This window comes from Chaetodon trifascialis, chromosome 12 (assembly GCF_039877785.1).
Source record: "Chaetodon trifascialis isolate fChaTrf1 chromosome 12, fChaTrf1.hap1, whole genome shotgun sequence".
Classification (NCBI taxonomy): domain Eukaryota; kingdom Metazoa; phylum Chordata; class Actinopteri; order Chaetodontiformes; family Chaetodontidae; genus Chaetodon; species Chaetodon trifascialis.
Window position 1 is genome coordinate 27,420,232 of NC_092067.1, and position 16,008 is coordinate 27,436,239.

At 44.7% G+C, this 16,008-nt stretch overlaps 2 protein-coding genes across 3 annotated transcripts in view; one reads left to right on the forward strand and one right to left on the reverse strand.

Annotated features, from left to right (window-relative positions):
* Nucleotides 1-2,332: 2,332 nt before the first annotated feature.
* Nucleotides 2,333-11,036, forward strand: carf (calcium responsive transcription factor). Of its 2 annotated transcripts, XM_070976369.1 has the most exons (16): nucleotides 2,333-2,404; nucleotides 3,205-3,291; nucleotides 4,186-4,476; nucleotides 4,555-4,654; nucleotides 4,769-4,838; nucleotides 5,089-5,167; nucleotides 5,251-5,440; nucleotides 6,623-6,737; nucleotides 6,878-7,021; nucleotides 7,099-7,243; nucleotides 8,298-8,401; nucleotides 8,514-8,655; nucleotides 8,906-8,972; nucleotides 9,319-9,407; nucleotides 9,491-9,689; nucleotides 10,233-11,036. In XM_070976369.1, the coding sequence occupies exons 2-16, from the start codon at nucleotides 3,244-3,246 to the stop codon at nucleotides 10,313-10,315; spliced, it is 1,866 nt and encodes a 621-aa protein (XP_070832470.1). In that variant the 5' UTR covers nucleotides 2,333-2,404; nucleotides 3,205-3,243; the 3' UTR covers nucleotides 10,316-11,036. The 2 variants fall into 2 exon arrangements, with proteins under 2 accessions (XP_070832470.1, XP_070832471.1); XM_070976370.1 differs by having other exon boundaries at nucleotides 2,353-3,291; nucleotides 5,092-5,167.
* A 1,069-nt stretch (nucleotides 11,037-12,105) lies between these two features.
* Nucleotides 12,106-16,008, reverse strand: part of LOC139339950 (titin-like) — a 175,050-nt gene continuing 171,147 nt past the window's right edge. Inside the window, 5 exon segments of the mRNA XM_070975414.1 lie at nucleotides 12,106-13,453; nucleotides 14,339-14,656; nucleotides 14,923-15,076; nucleotides 15,205-15,695; nucleotides 15,800-15,956. Of these exon segments, the coding sequence (XP_070831515.1) occupies nucleotides 13,161-13,453; nucleotides 14,339-14,656; nucleotides 14,923-15,076; nucleotides 15,205-15,695; nucleotides 15,800-15,956 (1,413 nt within the window). The 3' untranslated portion in view covers nucleotides 12,106-13,160.

Sequence of the window (16,008 nt, forward strand, 5' to 3'; positions counted from 1 at the left end):
TTCAACGCCTTTTATTTACACGACTCAAGTTTTCTGCTGAACTGTCTAGTGCGCTGCTTACTGTGTAATTTATGGTAAATTAGAAAGTAGACGTAGTAGTTTTTTGTCATGGTTGTAGCAGTAATTATCGTATTATAAAAATAACAATAACAGTTTTACGTAAAATTGTGGGACTGTTAGAAGACTGACGCAATAAAATGCAATATAGTACGAACACATGCTTTAGACAGTACTTTGAACTAAAGATATTCCTTGGTACTGCGTCTCTGTAGAAATAGTATTTGTAGGTTTTAAAACACACAAGACGTGTCAAATTCAAGGGTGTAACTTTGGGTTAAACATGGCAGGGGGTGAGATTTCTTCCCAGTTAAGAAAGACCAAACACCATAAAATCCATCCATCCATTATCTATACCGCCTATCCCTTTCGGGGTTGCGGGGGGCTGGAGCCTATCCCAGCTACAATGGGCGGGAGGCGGGGTACACCCTGAGCCGGTCGCCAGCCGAATGCAGGGCCACATGCAACGACAAACAAACATTCACGCTCACACTCACACCTACGGACAATTTACAGTCATCAATTAACCTAATGAGCATGTTTTTGGTCTGTGGGAGGAAGCCGGAGAGAACCACGCATGCACAGGAACAACATGCAAACTTCACACAGAAAGGCCCCGCCCGACCCGGGAATCGAACCGGCAGCCTTCTTGCTGTGAGGCGCACTACCTGCTGCTCCACCGTGCAGCCCACCATAAAATCATAAACTGCAATAAAGGAACCTATTTCTAATGCAGACATTTTGGATTCCAGCATTATCCTCCACTGAATTTAAGTCCAGCCTTCTACTGTTTGCCACATGGAAACAGTATTTAATGCCTTAATCTTAAATCCTGACCCATTCAAACCGTCCTCCCCTGTTAGCTAACTTACCTCATATTAGCCATAAGCTAGCAAACTACCAAACAGCTAACGTTAGCTAACAGTTCAACAGCTAACAAAACCAGAGATATTTGACTTATGAGTGTTTGTGCGTTACAGCAGCATACCTCCTTTTGGACACACGCTTTCCTTTTTTTACTTGGTGACCCGCCAACAATTTAAAGTTGTTGGTTGACCTTTCGCCGCTCTCTTCACTTCCGCTCTCGCTGAGCTGTTATGACTCCACCCCGCGGGACATCTATCGGTACCACAGGTGGAGGACAGCAAGAGGCGAGTCTGGGTTAGGCGCAACCAAGTTTTCTGCAGGGGAGGGGGGTCAGATTAAAATTTAATTTTTATTGTTCTTTATTTTCTTATTGAATTGCATAAAATAATCGACAATGTATTGTATCTTCTTAAAATAAATACTTTCCATCAGAGGATCATGGGGGAGGGAGGGTTGGCTGGTTTCGATTACATCCCCCGAAAATTACGCCAATGGCCAAATTGAATAGTGGGTCCTTCTTATTCATAATCGTCTCGACACTGTTATGGTTATCTAGAAGGTGCATATGCAGGGCGGGAAGATGTGAAAATGTGAGATTTTTTAAATGGAGTTTGGTGTGACAGTCTTTTAAACATCACTAAATATGAGGTACTGCTGTGAGAGACTTACTGTGTAAAAGAGTGGACCCTTCCCATCTATTACTCCTTTTTTTTTCAGTATTTTCTGTGAGGAATGTTTATCTGAGGGTCAATTAGAAAAATATTTAAGTGTCAGATTATTAAATGTTGTTTGGACAGATGTTCTTAAGTACAACTGTAAATTAGGTATTGAGCACGAGCCAATTCAGGAATGGATCCTTTCCATTTTATCCTCTTACAGTACTACATACCAGGTTACATTCACTTTTAAACTCGCTTTTTTAATAAGGAGTTTGGTGTGTGATTATTTCTGGTGCTGGTGATTGAGCTCGTTCCAGTTCATGAACATTTTATGAAAATGTGAGTATGATGTGACCTAAACATCTTTAAACAGTACTCGGTATAAAGTACTGTGAGCAGTCCTGTTTATAACATGTTTTAGATTTTAATCTTTCAACTCTGTCCATTTGAGATTGTTTTCATGGAGTTAGGTCTGACATTCTTTGCACATTACTGTGTCTGAACTTTTAAAGTAAGAGAATTGAAGAGTGGATGTTTTCAATTCATTTTAGGTTATTTTGTCATCATCATTCATAGCGTGCACATTCGGAGGCAGGAAAAGGTTTAAACAGATGGATTTGTAAATTGAGTTTGAGGTGTCCGGGTTGTGTTTAGTTTAAGCGACCACAGCGCCCCCCAGTGGATCTGACCATTTAAAACAACTATTCCCAAACGACGGTGTCCTGTTAGGGTCGAAACAGCAGACGTTCAAGTCCTGTTGGGAAAAAAGCGATCGTGTGGTGGTGAGCGGAAGCGGAGGGAGGCGACAGACTGAAGACGAGGTCGAGTAGACTCGTTTTCATTTTCCTCGCTCGTATAAAGCTTTCAGTCCGCTCAGTGTCGTCTGTTCTGCGGCAGCGCGGAGAGAAGCTCACCGCTGCCAACGTGAAGCTAACCGCTCACTCTTACACGGACGGCGGCATCCGGGTCACTGTTAGCTTCATGCTAACTCATCAGCAGTCATGGTGGAATAAAGATCAAACTAGTTTCTGTCAAACATTTGAAACGTTCAGTGGTCGATTTTAAGATCACTCTCTCAGATTTAAAGCGGTTTTTAATGGCGGAGATTAAAGCATCACTTTCTCTGATACAATAATTGACAAAAAGCATAAATGTATTGAACATTTTCATGAAATAATGAGTTTGAGAGTGATTCTCTACTTTCAGTCTGCTGTGACTTTACAGGGTTAACTTAGTGGGTCAAATCGTTGTCTGCCCCCAAACAATTGTTAAATACATATTTTCTTCTGGACTAATTCATTCACTCGTTAACAGTGTGAGCTTGTAGGAGCCGTCAGAGGATAAGATGGAGTGGAGAGCTCATTTTATGTATTCAGTCTTAATTCTGCTGATGAAAATCAGTTTTATCTGAGGACAGACGGCTGATGTTCATGCTCACCTTTAAACTGTTTCATTGAAGTGGATTTTATTGTTCACCTGGAGACCTGACACTTGGCTCGCACGCCGTTTCTCAGTTATTCGATGTTATGAGTTGATATTTTTGGGGATTTAAATCAGCCTCGTATGTACTCTAAATGATTTTTGTGGACAAGAATGAAAATCATGTGCTTTGTGTTGTCAGTGAAGGAGATGTCTCACAGGTGAGTCTGGGGCAGTTACCATGGAGACAAGAACCCACAGTGACGTCAGCAGTTGCGACCCTGAACAGGTGAGACAGACTGATGCCAGTACTCAAAGGTCAAGTCTGGGTTCAGGTGTGGATTGTTGGACCGCCTCAGGAGGCGCTCCAGGTTCATGTTGGCAGGAAATGAAGTGATGCGTGATGTGATTCGACTTTGCTGTTCACATGTGGAGAAAATTAAGTAAGAATTAAATTGAAGTATGATTGAGAAAATACTGAGGCCACGGTCTGGAGCTTCACATACAAAGTGGAACCTCTGTTTTTGCTTGTTTCATTCCTTTACTAGAACGTAATATAACTCGCACACTGTTTATCGTCAGCTTTTAGACAGTAGATGTGTTTTTTCCAGTGTTTTCAGCTCATTTTACCATAAAATGAAACTGGATTTCCAAAGACGATGTCGGGCAGGTCAGGAGTCATCAGCAGACCAGGCAGCATTTTCCAAAGTGCTTTAAAATCCCACACATGAAGAGTGGAAGCCTTTAATAAATGAAACGCGTATCTGCCTTCTCACGTGACGCTGAATCCACCAAAACTCCCCGTCTGAATCTGACTCAGTCGTCTCTTTCCACTGATCAATAAAAGCACCAGCAGGAGTTTTGGGGGAAACACGCGGTCGATTTTGGGCTTTGATGGAGTGAGGCTAACAGTTTCCCTCTGCTTCCAGTCTTTGTGCTAAGCTAGGCTAAAGACAACATACAGACCATCTGTTTCTCTTTTCCGTTTGCAAAGTGTCAGCTTTGGTTTTTTTTGGTTTCAGTGAAAACACCTCATGAAAGTAAAGCTGTCACATGTTTACTGAACACTTTATGTTAATTTGCTTCGTGTGACATCACTTAATCTTAATTATATGAACCAGTAATTAAACTTGTCTCTGACTTTTTTTTTGTGGATAGACTAGCTTTTGACTTTTCACTCCAGTCTGCAGAACGTGGATCAAAGCAGCTTGGCCCCGCCTCCTCTCCTGTCTCACCTGAAACAGATGCTGCTCTAAGCCCCGCCCCTCCAGCTGACTGTCCCTGCCAATCATCGGCAGTCATTGTGACCACAGAAACAAACCGTCCTCCTCCTCCTGCAGCTGGCTCCACCCCCTCTGATCCAGCTGCTGACACTTGGATGACATCACAGGTACTGGCTCCACCCTCGTCGACGTGTCACAGTCAGCTGCTCATCATGGAGCAGCGAGGTCAGACGCCGTCTGCCGAGCGCGTGGTGAGTGTTCTTTGATTTAGCTCAGTTTTTTTACATTATTTTTTAAAATTCAAGGATTTTTTCCGTGTTTCTTGTCAGCTGATCGTGACGGGCCAGTCAGAGGGCAGAGAGGTGTTAGTCGTCCCATCCAATCAGCTCTCAGGGTCCCGGCTGGCTGTGATCTCTAGTAGCCCAGCAGGTACAGGAGCTGTACTGGAGGCATTCTGATTGGAGGGGAGGATGATGATGTCATCAGACCTTTGTGATGTCAGTTAAAGTTGCTAAATATGGATTTGTGTTTGTCTGTTTGTAGGTGCTGTTGTCAACATCCCAGTAACCATGGTAACAGACTCCAGCAGCAGCAAGCAGACAGCAGCTGCCAGGTTGGTTGACTCTTTTCAGACTCCGCCTCCTTCACCAGCCTCCGTTTCCCACAATCCATTTCATTCAGGAAGTGCTGGTGTGTGTTCAGCAGATGTATTTTCATGGCTCTCTGGTGAAACTGCTCACCTGTGGTCTGTAGATGATTGGATGCAGCAAAGTCATGTGATGCCTGAAAGTGGAAACAAGGAGTTTAGTCATTATTGGAGAGTGTGTGTCAGTGTGTGAGGTAACAGTGTGTGCTGCTTTCAGCAGTCTGGATGTTTCCACTCGGATGAAGCCGCTGCCCTCCGGCGCCCCCGGCTGGGCCCTGAGACTGCGTAACGCTCAGGTTAGTCTGAACAGATGGTCTCTACGTGTTTGTTTGTTATGAATGTATCAAACATGGCCGACCTTCTCCTCTGCTGTCAGTAGAAGTTGGGGGATTCCTACAGAGGTTTCTGCTGTTCAGAGGCAGAGTTGGAGGCCATCCTGTTGCTCCATAAACAGCAGACTGGTTGCGTCTTTGGGACTCGTCAGTCTCCATCTGTGGACAAACCGGCAACCAGACTAATGTGGAAGTCCCAGTACGTCCCCTATGACGGCATCCCATTCGTCAATACAGGTCAGCACAGCTCCAGTCATTTCTCTGATGTTCATTTGTACTATATAAGTACTATAAGTACTATTACTCTTCCTCACTTCAAATCCAGACTCAAAGGCCACCTGTTCCAGAAAGCATTCTCTGATTGCACCGTCCAGTTTTCAGCTCTCATCTGTGTTTAGCTCTTGTTGTTGTTTCACTCTTCTTGTTTTATCTTGTAAAGTGTGCTTGAGTGTCCAGAAAGGCGCTTTTAAGTAAAATGAATTATCATTATTATTATTATTATTATTATTATTATTATTATTATTATTATCAGCAACATGTACTTACAGTATTTACAGTACTTAACCTGGTGGTGTACAAGTGAAGTGTTGCTGTGTGTGTTTGTGTTTCTCTCTGCTGTCTGTGGATTCACGTTCCTGCTGCGCTCATGTGTTCGTTCATGTGTTCGTTCATGTGTTCATTCATGTGTTCGTTCATGTGTTCGTTCATGTTCCTGCTGCAGATGTTTCAGCTCATTGAACTCCTTTATCTCCTGTTGCTGCTTTAATCTTCATCAATGCTTCAGATTCTAGAAGATCATCACATGTTTGCAGCGCGGCGTCCTGTGAGAACCTCGTATCTCCAAAAAGAAAAAACAGGCTGTTTTCAGCTTTGTGACGAAGCTTTTTCAGCTGATCCAAGAGGCTTTTAAAGAGTTTACTGAGCTGAAGAAGACATGAAGGAACTCTTCATCCTTCACTTCAGCACAAACACTCAACATCAACACATCTGGAGATACGAGCTTTTCACTGGACAGGAAGGACTCTGAAGAGTAACTGAAGCTAACAGATAAATATAGTGGAGTAGAACTACAAGTACTAAAAGTAAGAATACCTCAATAGACAGTACTACTACAGTACTTGAGCATGCAGAGTTCGTTCAGGACTTTAAAAGCACGCGTTTAAGACTAACATAAATGTTTCCTGTAGCATAACGAGACAAACACAAGGACCACTAACCCATCTGCAGGCTGTAAACCACAAGAAGAACTGCGAGAAAGAGAGGACAGAAAGGGAGGACCAATCAGGGAAGAAGACAGACATAAAGACACAATGAACACATGAAAAGATGTAGAGAAGTCAGTGAGGGAGGACGAAGCTTTAGATGTTGTGTAAAATAAAAGACTTGTGAGTGTGAATCAAGTAGCTCGCTGTGTTTCAGGCAGCAGAGCGATCGTCATGGAGTGTCAGTTCGGACCTCGCAGGAAAGGACTGCAGTCCAACAAGAGCTCTGAACAAACGGCTGAGCTCTCATACAAAGCTACCTGTCCCGCCAGGTAAACCACACACACACACACACACACACACACACACACACACACACACACACACACACACACACACACTGTACAAATACTCCTCAGGTGTCCCGGCCTCTGAACCGTGAAGGTTGCACAGTGACCGTTGTCTGTTTCAGGATCTACATAAAGAAAGTTCGAAAGTTCCCAGAGGTCAGAGTCCCCTCGGAGCCGACGGCAGACAGGAAGACGGTGAGACAGGAGCAGGAGAAGGCCTTTCAGAGTCTGAAGAGCCAGAACCTGGAGACCGGGGGGGTCATCAGGTGCAACATGAACACCTGCAGCTTGAACTCCGCAGCCAGACACACGTCAGCATGTTAACCTGCTTCTGTCTCGCTAGGTTTTACCTGCAGCTCCCCACAGAGAGAGCACACCTGTATCACACCGTGGACACGCCCCCCCTCCCCCTGCCTCCCCCTGACCTCCCCCCTCCCCCCACCCAGCCAGAGGAGGAGGAGGAGGAGATGGAGGAGGAAGCAGAGCAGGTAGGAGATAGCAGTGCTGAGAGTTTAGATGTTTCTAGAAAGTCCCTGAACAGAGTCCAGGACTTCTTGAGGAAGTTTAAGGAGTCACGTGCTTTTCTAAACCTTTGAGGAGGTTCAGGGGGTCCTTGAGAAGGTTAAAAATCATTGAGAGTTCCTTGAAGAGCTTATAAGAATGGTGGTCCCAGGGTCCTTGTAGAGGACACAGTGGTCCTTGAGGGGGTTAACCCTTTGAAAAGGGTCCTGTTTTGCATGCGTGCTTCTCTTTACCTCCTCCTCCTCTGTAACTCCTGGACTGTTGATGCTATTGGAAAAATTCAAACGTTCATGAAAGCAGAGAGCGAGAGCTTTCTGCTGATACAGGATACAATTCTACAGCCGAAACAAAAGAAACAGTTCAGGCATCCAGACATAGTCTTAGGGTTTAAAGGGTTAATCTGTGTTTGAAGAATCCACTGGAGAGTCCTTGAGGTGGTTTAAGGAGTCCTACAGAATGTTCTAGTAGTCCTTGAGGTAGTTAGTCACTGGAGCAACGTATGAGGTCCTAGAGAACATTCAAGGAGTTCCTGTGGAGGTTCTGGTTCCAGGATTCTTTACGAAGGGTCAAGGAATCCTTCAGGAATCCTCCAGCACTCATTGGGGAGATTCCAAGAGTTTTTGAGAAGGTTTTGGAGTCTTTGAGGGAGTTGCTGAAGGAGTTTTGGGGGCCCTTGAGGAGGATCCAGCAGTACATGAGTAGGTTAAGGTCCTTAGGAGACGTTTGCGTCCATGAGGAAATTTAAATAGTTTTGAAGGACGTTACGGGGATCCTTTAAAATTCTAGAGGTCCTTGTGCAGGTTCCAGGAGTCCTTGAGGAGGTTTTAGAAGTTTTTGAGAGAATCCTCAGGGTCATTGAAGAGGATCCAGAAGTCCGAACCCGTGGTGGAAGGAAACGTGTCCAGTCTGTCCATCTGTCTGCCTGAACATCTGATGATTGATTGTTTTCATTGATAATGATGGCAGTTTGTGGTTAGCAGCTCTCTGTTACCTGCATGCTAATAGTTCCCTCCCCATCAGGACGGAGTCATCCCGTCTCGCCTCCACCCGCGGGTGGCTGAGAGGATCTGGCAGCTGGTGGCAGCAGGTCATCATCAGGTTTACAGCGTCCGCAAACAGCTCAGGTAGGAATCACACCTGAGCAGAGCTGAACACCTGGCCCCGCCCTCTGACCGGCACACATGTGGACGTGTGTGTTGTGTATTCTGTGTTGTGTGTGTTATGTGTGTGTCGCAGGCATTTCGTGGAGAAGGAACTCTTTAAATGTGACGGCCTTCCAGAGAGACACAACCTGAGATACTTCCCCACCGTCAACGACATCAAAAACCACATCCACGAGTCCCAGAAGGCCCTGGGGCTGAGCAGCAGCTCTGCTGAGGTCTCACACACACTCACACACTCATGAGTCCTTCAGATGAGGCATCTGTTATCGTCCGCTATGATTAGCTGTGGGAGTAAAAAGGCTGTCGGTCCAGCTGTTATCAGGCTGAAATTGTGTCATCTGAACCCGGTTTGACTTCTTTAGATCAGGACGTGAAGCACCTCTAAATAAAACAGGTCAGGGATCAGTTGTGTGTGAAGAAGGTCAAAGTGTGTCTGTGCTCTGAAGTGAGTGTGTCTCCCTCTAGTGGACAGAAGTGAGCAGTGACCCTCTGATTGAGACGGTCACACTGACACTGACTCCTGCTGCTGAAGGTAACATGCACACACATGCAAACACACACACCTGAATCTACCTGCACTCTGTCCTCTCAAACATCACTAACATCATCAAGATAAAGTCAGTTAGTTAAAATAAAGATAATACAATAAATTTCTCACTTAAGAGTTCAAACACACATTCACAGGCACACTTTAAAACACGTCAGACTTCCTTCGCGAACGTTACCTGCTGACACAAACACTGTGATCCGCTCTCATCGTGACGTGAACGAACGCAGACTTGACTCCTGACAGTGTGAACAGATGGATGCAGCACACTAACCATTAATGGTGCAGTGGACAGCTGTCCTGTGTCTGACCCTCATGTCTTTGTCTGCAGTGGACGGCAGCGACTCTTTGTCTCCTGAAGCTGTTCAGCTTTTCAGTTCTCTCTCTTCTCTGCAGCCCAAGATCTTTGCTCAGCTGCAGGTCAGAAAAACACTGATCAATAACCACTAATCAGGTCACAGGAAGACGTTTGCTCCCATTATAAAATGTGTTTGTTTTTACAGGGAATCCTCCAGCCTCCTCCTCCTCTCTCCCCCCTCCCCCCGTCTTCCTTCCTCCAGACTCCTGGTGGGGACTCGGTGGTGGCATCGGGCCCAGAGGAGGTGCTGGATGAGGGGCAGCAGCTCAGTGGAGGAGGCCAGCATGTGGTTCCACAGAACGAAGAGAACATACAGCTGCAGATCAATGACTCTGCTGCCAGCAGTGAGGGTGATCTCATGCTAACAGTTTGAGGCTAACGCTAGCAGGTCACAGGTCATGATCTCATGCTAACAGATTGAGGCTAACGCTAGCAGGTCACAGGTCATGATCTCATGCTAATAGTTTGAGGCTAACGCTAGCAGGTCACAGGTCATGATCTCATGCTAACAGATTGAGGCTAACGCTAACAGGTCCCAGGTCATGATACCATACCAGAAACATGGCAGTGCAGCATGGTGGAGCTGCTCCCTCTGTATTTATAAGGACTCATGCTAAGCTAACAGAAACTCAACAGTTCTTATTATCAGGTGATTAAACATTGATGAACACAGTATGAATATAATATGAACATTTCTGTCGTAGTTCCTCCACGTTGGACCTTGAAACCTCGACTTCACTTGTGTTTTTGTTTTTAAAGACGAAGAAAAGACCCCAGCTGACAGATGTGTTGATCAGGCTGTTTGAGGCTCGTGGTTTGCTAACAGTCAATTATTTTAGTCTAGTTTTCCGTCAGTCACATAAAGTAACAAACTGTATCGCTGTCAGCTTCTCTGCTTCAGGTGGAGGTGAAACAGGAAGAGGAGGAGATGAAGATGAGGGAGTTGCAGGACTCACCTGGTTCATGCTGACACATTTTACTCTGCTGTTTCCTGTAAAATGAGCCTGAAACACTCCCCCAGAGTGAACTGAGAGCTGATCTGGATCTTTGGAAGGTAACACTGTCAGACTCACTGGAAATGTTCCTGGAACTGAGTAATACAAGTGTGAACTCGCTGAAGTCGAAGGCTTTCATGTCCACCTGAATATGGTTTTGTGCATAGATGCCTGCAGATGAACGTATTTGAACATACTAGCTGGAAATGAGACCACAGCATGAAGCCTTGTTCTCCTTCAAGCTCAATAAAACTCATAATGATGCCACAGAAAATCAGTGTTTTACATGTGTTTTCTCTGTTTACTGTGTTCCAGCTGTCCGTCTGTCAGTCTGCTTTGCGGCCGGCCGGACAGACAGCAGCGACTGAGCTTGAGTTTGTTTTCAGTCAGTTTTCACGTATATTGTGCATCGATCACTACGTTCGTTCTGTCAGAGTGATGGCGTCCATCAGTCCGAGTGTCATTGTGGGGCGAAGAGCGACTCCCACAGCACAGTGTGTCGAAGTACTTTACCTGAGTGTTTCCACTCCTCAATAAATCAATCAATAAATTATGATGTAATGTTGTTGATAAGATGATTCAAAGCAATGGAATACACGTTTTCCTGCATAGTGAGTACTTTCAGTTTTTGTGCTGTAGGTACATTTTGATGCTGACACTTTTGTACTTTTACTAAAGTAAAAGTTTGAATGCTGGACTTTTACTTGTAGCAGAGTATTTCTTCACTGTGGTTCTGTTACTTTTACTGAGGTCAAAGATCTGAGTACTTCTTCCACCACTGATTTTACACTTCCTGTGTATTACAGTTTTTGCCCGTTGCTTGAACACTAATGACACATGCTTCGACCAAAGTAACAAAACTTGTTGTAAGTTTTTCTTACTTTAGCTTCAACACAGTGTAACCAAACACTAAACAAAGTGCTGCTTTCACTTTAGCTTCAATTCTGCAACACACTACTTCATACATAAGACACTCGGTTCATGAATGAAATCTCAGGGTACAACTGGGAAAACACGTGCTTTCAAAATACAAAACACACTGGATAACTGGAAATACTCACACACACACCTGAAAATACTTAGAAGAAACTGAACACCAACGAGCCACAAACAGGCCTCAGCTAAGCAGCAGTTAGCTAACAGCTAACACTGCTTTTGACACTTTGACAGTTCTGAGAAACATACAGTACAGTGTAGTACAGAATACTGTACTGTATACTGTACACGGTACTGTACCACTGAGATGTTACAGTACTGTGTACAGTATACAGTACAGTATAGTACAGAATACTGTACACAGCACACACCTGAACAGGTGAAACACGTTATTGGTGGATAATCTCAAGGTGGATGTTTGATGTGGAACGTGATTGGCTGTTTGTCGCAGCTCTCATATGAACCACAGATGAAACGTGACACTCCAGCAGCATGTATGTACATATTAACGTACGGCTCTGGCTGGGGATTGATCAAGACCAGTTCCTTGTATGTGAAGACCGACTGAAGCTAATGACGGTAATCACAGCAGAAAACACAGTACGTGCGGTCGAGTGCTTTCATGCCTGACAATGGATCGACAGGTAAAGTGACACCTTTAACAATGGCTTGTCATTTATCAGCTCATCATTTGCATTCTATAGGAACAATGTTCTGAGTAAAAAGTACAAGATTCCCCTCTGACGTGAAGTACTTACTACAGTAACAAGTGAGAGCAGGAAACAACAGACACAAGAACCAGGAGGGAACATGTGAGCAGTGCTGAAATCATGCTTTATTAAATCAGTAATGCATCAAACTCGAGGAGGATGAATATATTTCTACATCAACAGATCAATTAAATCAAAGTGCAGGAAACCCCGTCTGCTTTTCTCTCTCCACAGGTGATGGAGTCCCTGCGGTGCAGGAACGAGGCCCTGACTTATGACAAGGTGAAAAGACTAAAAGCTACAAACACTCGCACTCAAACACACGAACACGTTAGCTAACTGTCCTCCAAGAGCGGCGCTGCTTCTGCACAGCAGAGCCGCCTCCGGCTTCCTGTTCATTAGTGGCCAGGAGATGTTACGCTTTGAGAAGCCAGTGCGGCCGTCCTGTGCCAGAAACAGCGCTCTATTAAAATGATCTAAGGCTCAGCGTGCAGGCCGCTCGCACTCTGAGCTGGTCATCGAATCATGGTGGTATGACACAGTCAGTCTGAGCACAAGGCCGTTCATGCTGCTTCCATGAGGGTGATGCAAACAGCACTCAGGGTCTTACACTCATGGTACAACTCATAGGAAACTGTAATATGTCACGCACAGAGGCGTGTCCAAAACAATAACTTAGTCTTTCTGTTTGTGTTTATAACGTCAACAGGGAGCCTCTCTACCTGCTGAGGCAATCTTAAGACTTCAACGAATCGTTGAGGCACAGAGTTTAGTTTCTCAGTTTAACAGGGTATTCGTTCCTGGTGAAACTTTCTCCTGTTAAACCACATTTGTTCTTTTGTTTCAGTTAATATTATTGTCATAAATAACAATGCATACATTTCCCATAACCGTTAAATTCGGCTATATACATTATGTACATGTCACAGAAAAGTGGTTCAAAAATCCTAAGTCATAATTGTCCAATATGGCACATTTTATAACAACTTTAGACTTTAGTCTAGTTTGGCATAAATTAATGTCAAGTTTGGTACAAAAATAGTTCATATTTACAAGAACAGAAATCCAGATCTTTATCAAGTAATATTGTTGCTAATTCACTAAATAAAAAGGTTCTGGATGAGGGGAACAGGGGATATAAATTAACTTTTTTTTTTCTTTTTTCTTTTTCTTTTTACATTGACCGAATGTGGACGTTGACGGTTGCAGTGTCGGAGCCGAGCTCGTTGGACAGGCGGAGGGTGTACGCTCCGGCGTCGCCCTCCTTCACTGCAGAGATCACGAGGGTGGATAGGTCGGCGGTGTTCTCCACATGGTACCGATCGTCCCCATTGGGGAGGGTCCGCCCCGAGTGAACCCACTGGACGGAGGGTATGGGGTCTCCAGAGAATACCCCCGCCAAAGTGAGGGGCTTCCCCGGCTCGGCGCTGACATTCTGCGGAAGAGCTTCAATCTTTGGTGGAACGCCTGTTAATGAGGAAGAAGGAGGTCGGTGACGAAGGTCTGACATCTGAGTATAGTCACAGAAATAAGGTTTGACATCAGTTACTGTCTTTCTAACACCTTTTGCCTCATATTTGAAAATAATTAGCTGCACTGGTCCCTAAAGCCTCCGGTTTCTCCTGCATGGTACAGCTCCACTTCGCTCGGCTCACTTTTGGTACAAGGAGCTTTTCTCCTTTAATTTTCCACTGCTGACAGTAACGCCATGGTGTAGGCGCGACTCTTAGTGACACTGTGTGACATCATCTTCAATATGACAAACATGGGAACAATGGAGGATATTGAAGGGATGGTGTTGTGGCTGTTTGTCACAGCAAGGAGGCCAACTTTGTTTCAGAAAAGGCTGAAGGCCAAAAGACTGCTGAGAGAAAGGCGAGTTTGAAAAATCCTACATCAGAGCCAGAAAAAGTACCAGGTACGAGGTGCTATCCATAACGTTTGCCAGCGGAAAACCGCAAAACAACGGTTCCAAGTGAGTCTCGTCGAGCCTTTGTACAGTAGACGTTTGTCTGATGACAGACTGTAGACCATGCTGCACCTTTTGTGAAGCGGTACTGTAGAGGATTAGAGTGATTTGATGGTGCTAATACGATAGCTTCTTTCATTTCAATTACAATTAGTCATTTAGCAACGCTTTTATCCAAAGCGACGTACATATGAATTCACACACAGAAGGCGCAGCACCTGAAGATTACATGTGAGGAACAGTGTATTGTCTTTTATCAAGCAGGATTTCATCTCACACCATATTTGTCTTCATTCACAGAGATGCTCAGACCAATCATTACACACTTACTGTTATTCTGAGTTTAAGTTACAGATTCAGGCAACGTGTAAGATGCATCTCACCTCTTTTAACCCCTGCAGTGAGGGCCCGCAGTGAGGAGGAGGACTCAACATGCGAGTGAGCAGACATTTCCTTCATGTGGCTGCTGGAGCTCATGGAAACCATTGACTCAGCCATCATGGCAGACATGCTAGTTGCAGACGTGCTCTCAAATGAATATGCGGTCGCAGCAGAGCGGGAGCTGCTGCTGTAACTGCCAGCCTGCATGGAAGCCTCCATACGAACTGACGAAGCAGATAAACTTTTCTGCATGCTGGCAGCAGCATCAGTAGAAACTCTTTGCTCCATAATAATCATTTTTGCTGGTTCTTCAACAAGAGCTGAGAGGATGCAAATGACAAGCACATGGCTCACATCAAAATGTGCACAAGTACAATACACTGTATGCATATACTGATGGTAAGCTGGGTTGCCCGAATGCCTTAGATTTCCATGTCTGTGTTTGAAAGTTGAATTAGTTTAAAGACGTTTGTTCTGGTGCAATCAAAGTCTCATTTTCATCACAAGCTTTAGTATCAGAGCCAATTAAACGCACTGTGTCTCAGTGCGTCTAATTGTGTTTTGTTCAAACACAGCGGGAACTTACTGAAGACGTTGAGGGAGGATGTTGCAGAGCACTGTCCAAACTGATTTTTGGCTTTTACTGTGTACTTCCCACTGTCTGCAACGGTGGCTTCACATATCTCCAGAGTGAACACATTCTTAGAGCGGTTCAGTCTAATGTTTGATGAGACAGATATCTGCAGACAGAGACAGGGTAGTATTGTGTCAGCTGCACAGATTTCTATTGTTAAATTACCTTTAAAATAGTTTGAAAGCCACTGCATCGAACATTTTGTCAAATAACTTTCTAAAGAGAACTACTTACAATCATATTGTCTTTCAACCACTCCACGTCAGGGGAAGGTTCTCCTGCAATTTCACATGTGAATTTGACATTTTGTCCCTCATTCACATTCTGGGACCTGGGCTGCAACAGGAAGTGGGGTGCATCTGAGTGCTTGGCTGTGACCACGGTATCAAACTCACACCGGACCAGGCCATGCTCTGTTTGAGCTTGACATGTGATGATCCCCTGCTCGCACTGACTGACCGACCTTATGGTCAGGGTCTGGTCATTTCCAGACACTCCATATCTGTACTGCTCTGAGTTGGCCAGTTCCACCCCATTAAAACTCCACCTGATGCCAGAGGCCCCAGGGATGTTGGCCTTCAGAGTCAGAGACTGGCCCTCTGTAACAGACATCTGGCTGCAGGAGGACTTGACCTTTTTCATAGAGGACAGGACCTCCTCATGGAGCATTTCCTTTTTCATGACTTCCTCAGAGATTTCAGCTTTTGTTTTCAAGCTTTTGGAGCCTAGAACAGAAATAAATGTAAGAATTTATGGAAGGAAACAGTTTTAATGTTTGTAGCTGCATGTTAATGAAGGACGACCTCAAGCACCTGCTAATGGGCCTTACCTTGCACTGTGACTGTGCACGTTGTGGACACTGCTCCAGCACTGTTGGTAGCAGTACACTTGTACATCCCGCTATCAGAAATCCCCACTTCATAGATCTCGAGATAAGCTGAGCCATGCTCCTCAAATATTTCATATTTTCCACCCTGACTCAGAGCCTGTCAATCAGGAACATAAATAAATAAATGTCACGTTTTCCATTCTTTTTTG

Bases quoted from the DNA above. Each gene is read 5' to 3' on its own strand.
- carf (XM_070976369.1), top strand. From the start codon at position 3,244: ATGGAGACAAGAACCCACAGTGACGTCAGCAGTTGCGACCCTGAACAG. The intron at 4,839-5,088 runs GTTGGTTGACTC...TGCTGCTTTCAG, and splicing joins AAGCAGACAGCAGCTGCCAG to CAGTCTGGATGTTTCCACTC. The intron at 9,690-10,232 runs GTGAGGGTGATC...TATCGCTGTCAG, and splicing joins CAATGACTCTGCTGCCAGCA to CTTCTCTGCTTCAGGTGGAG.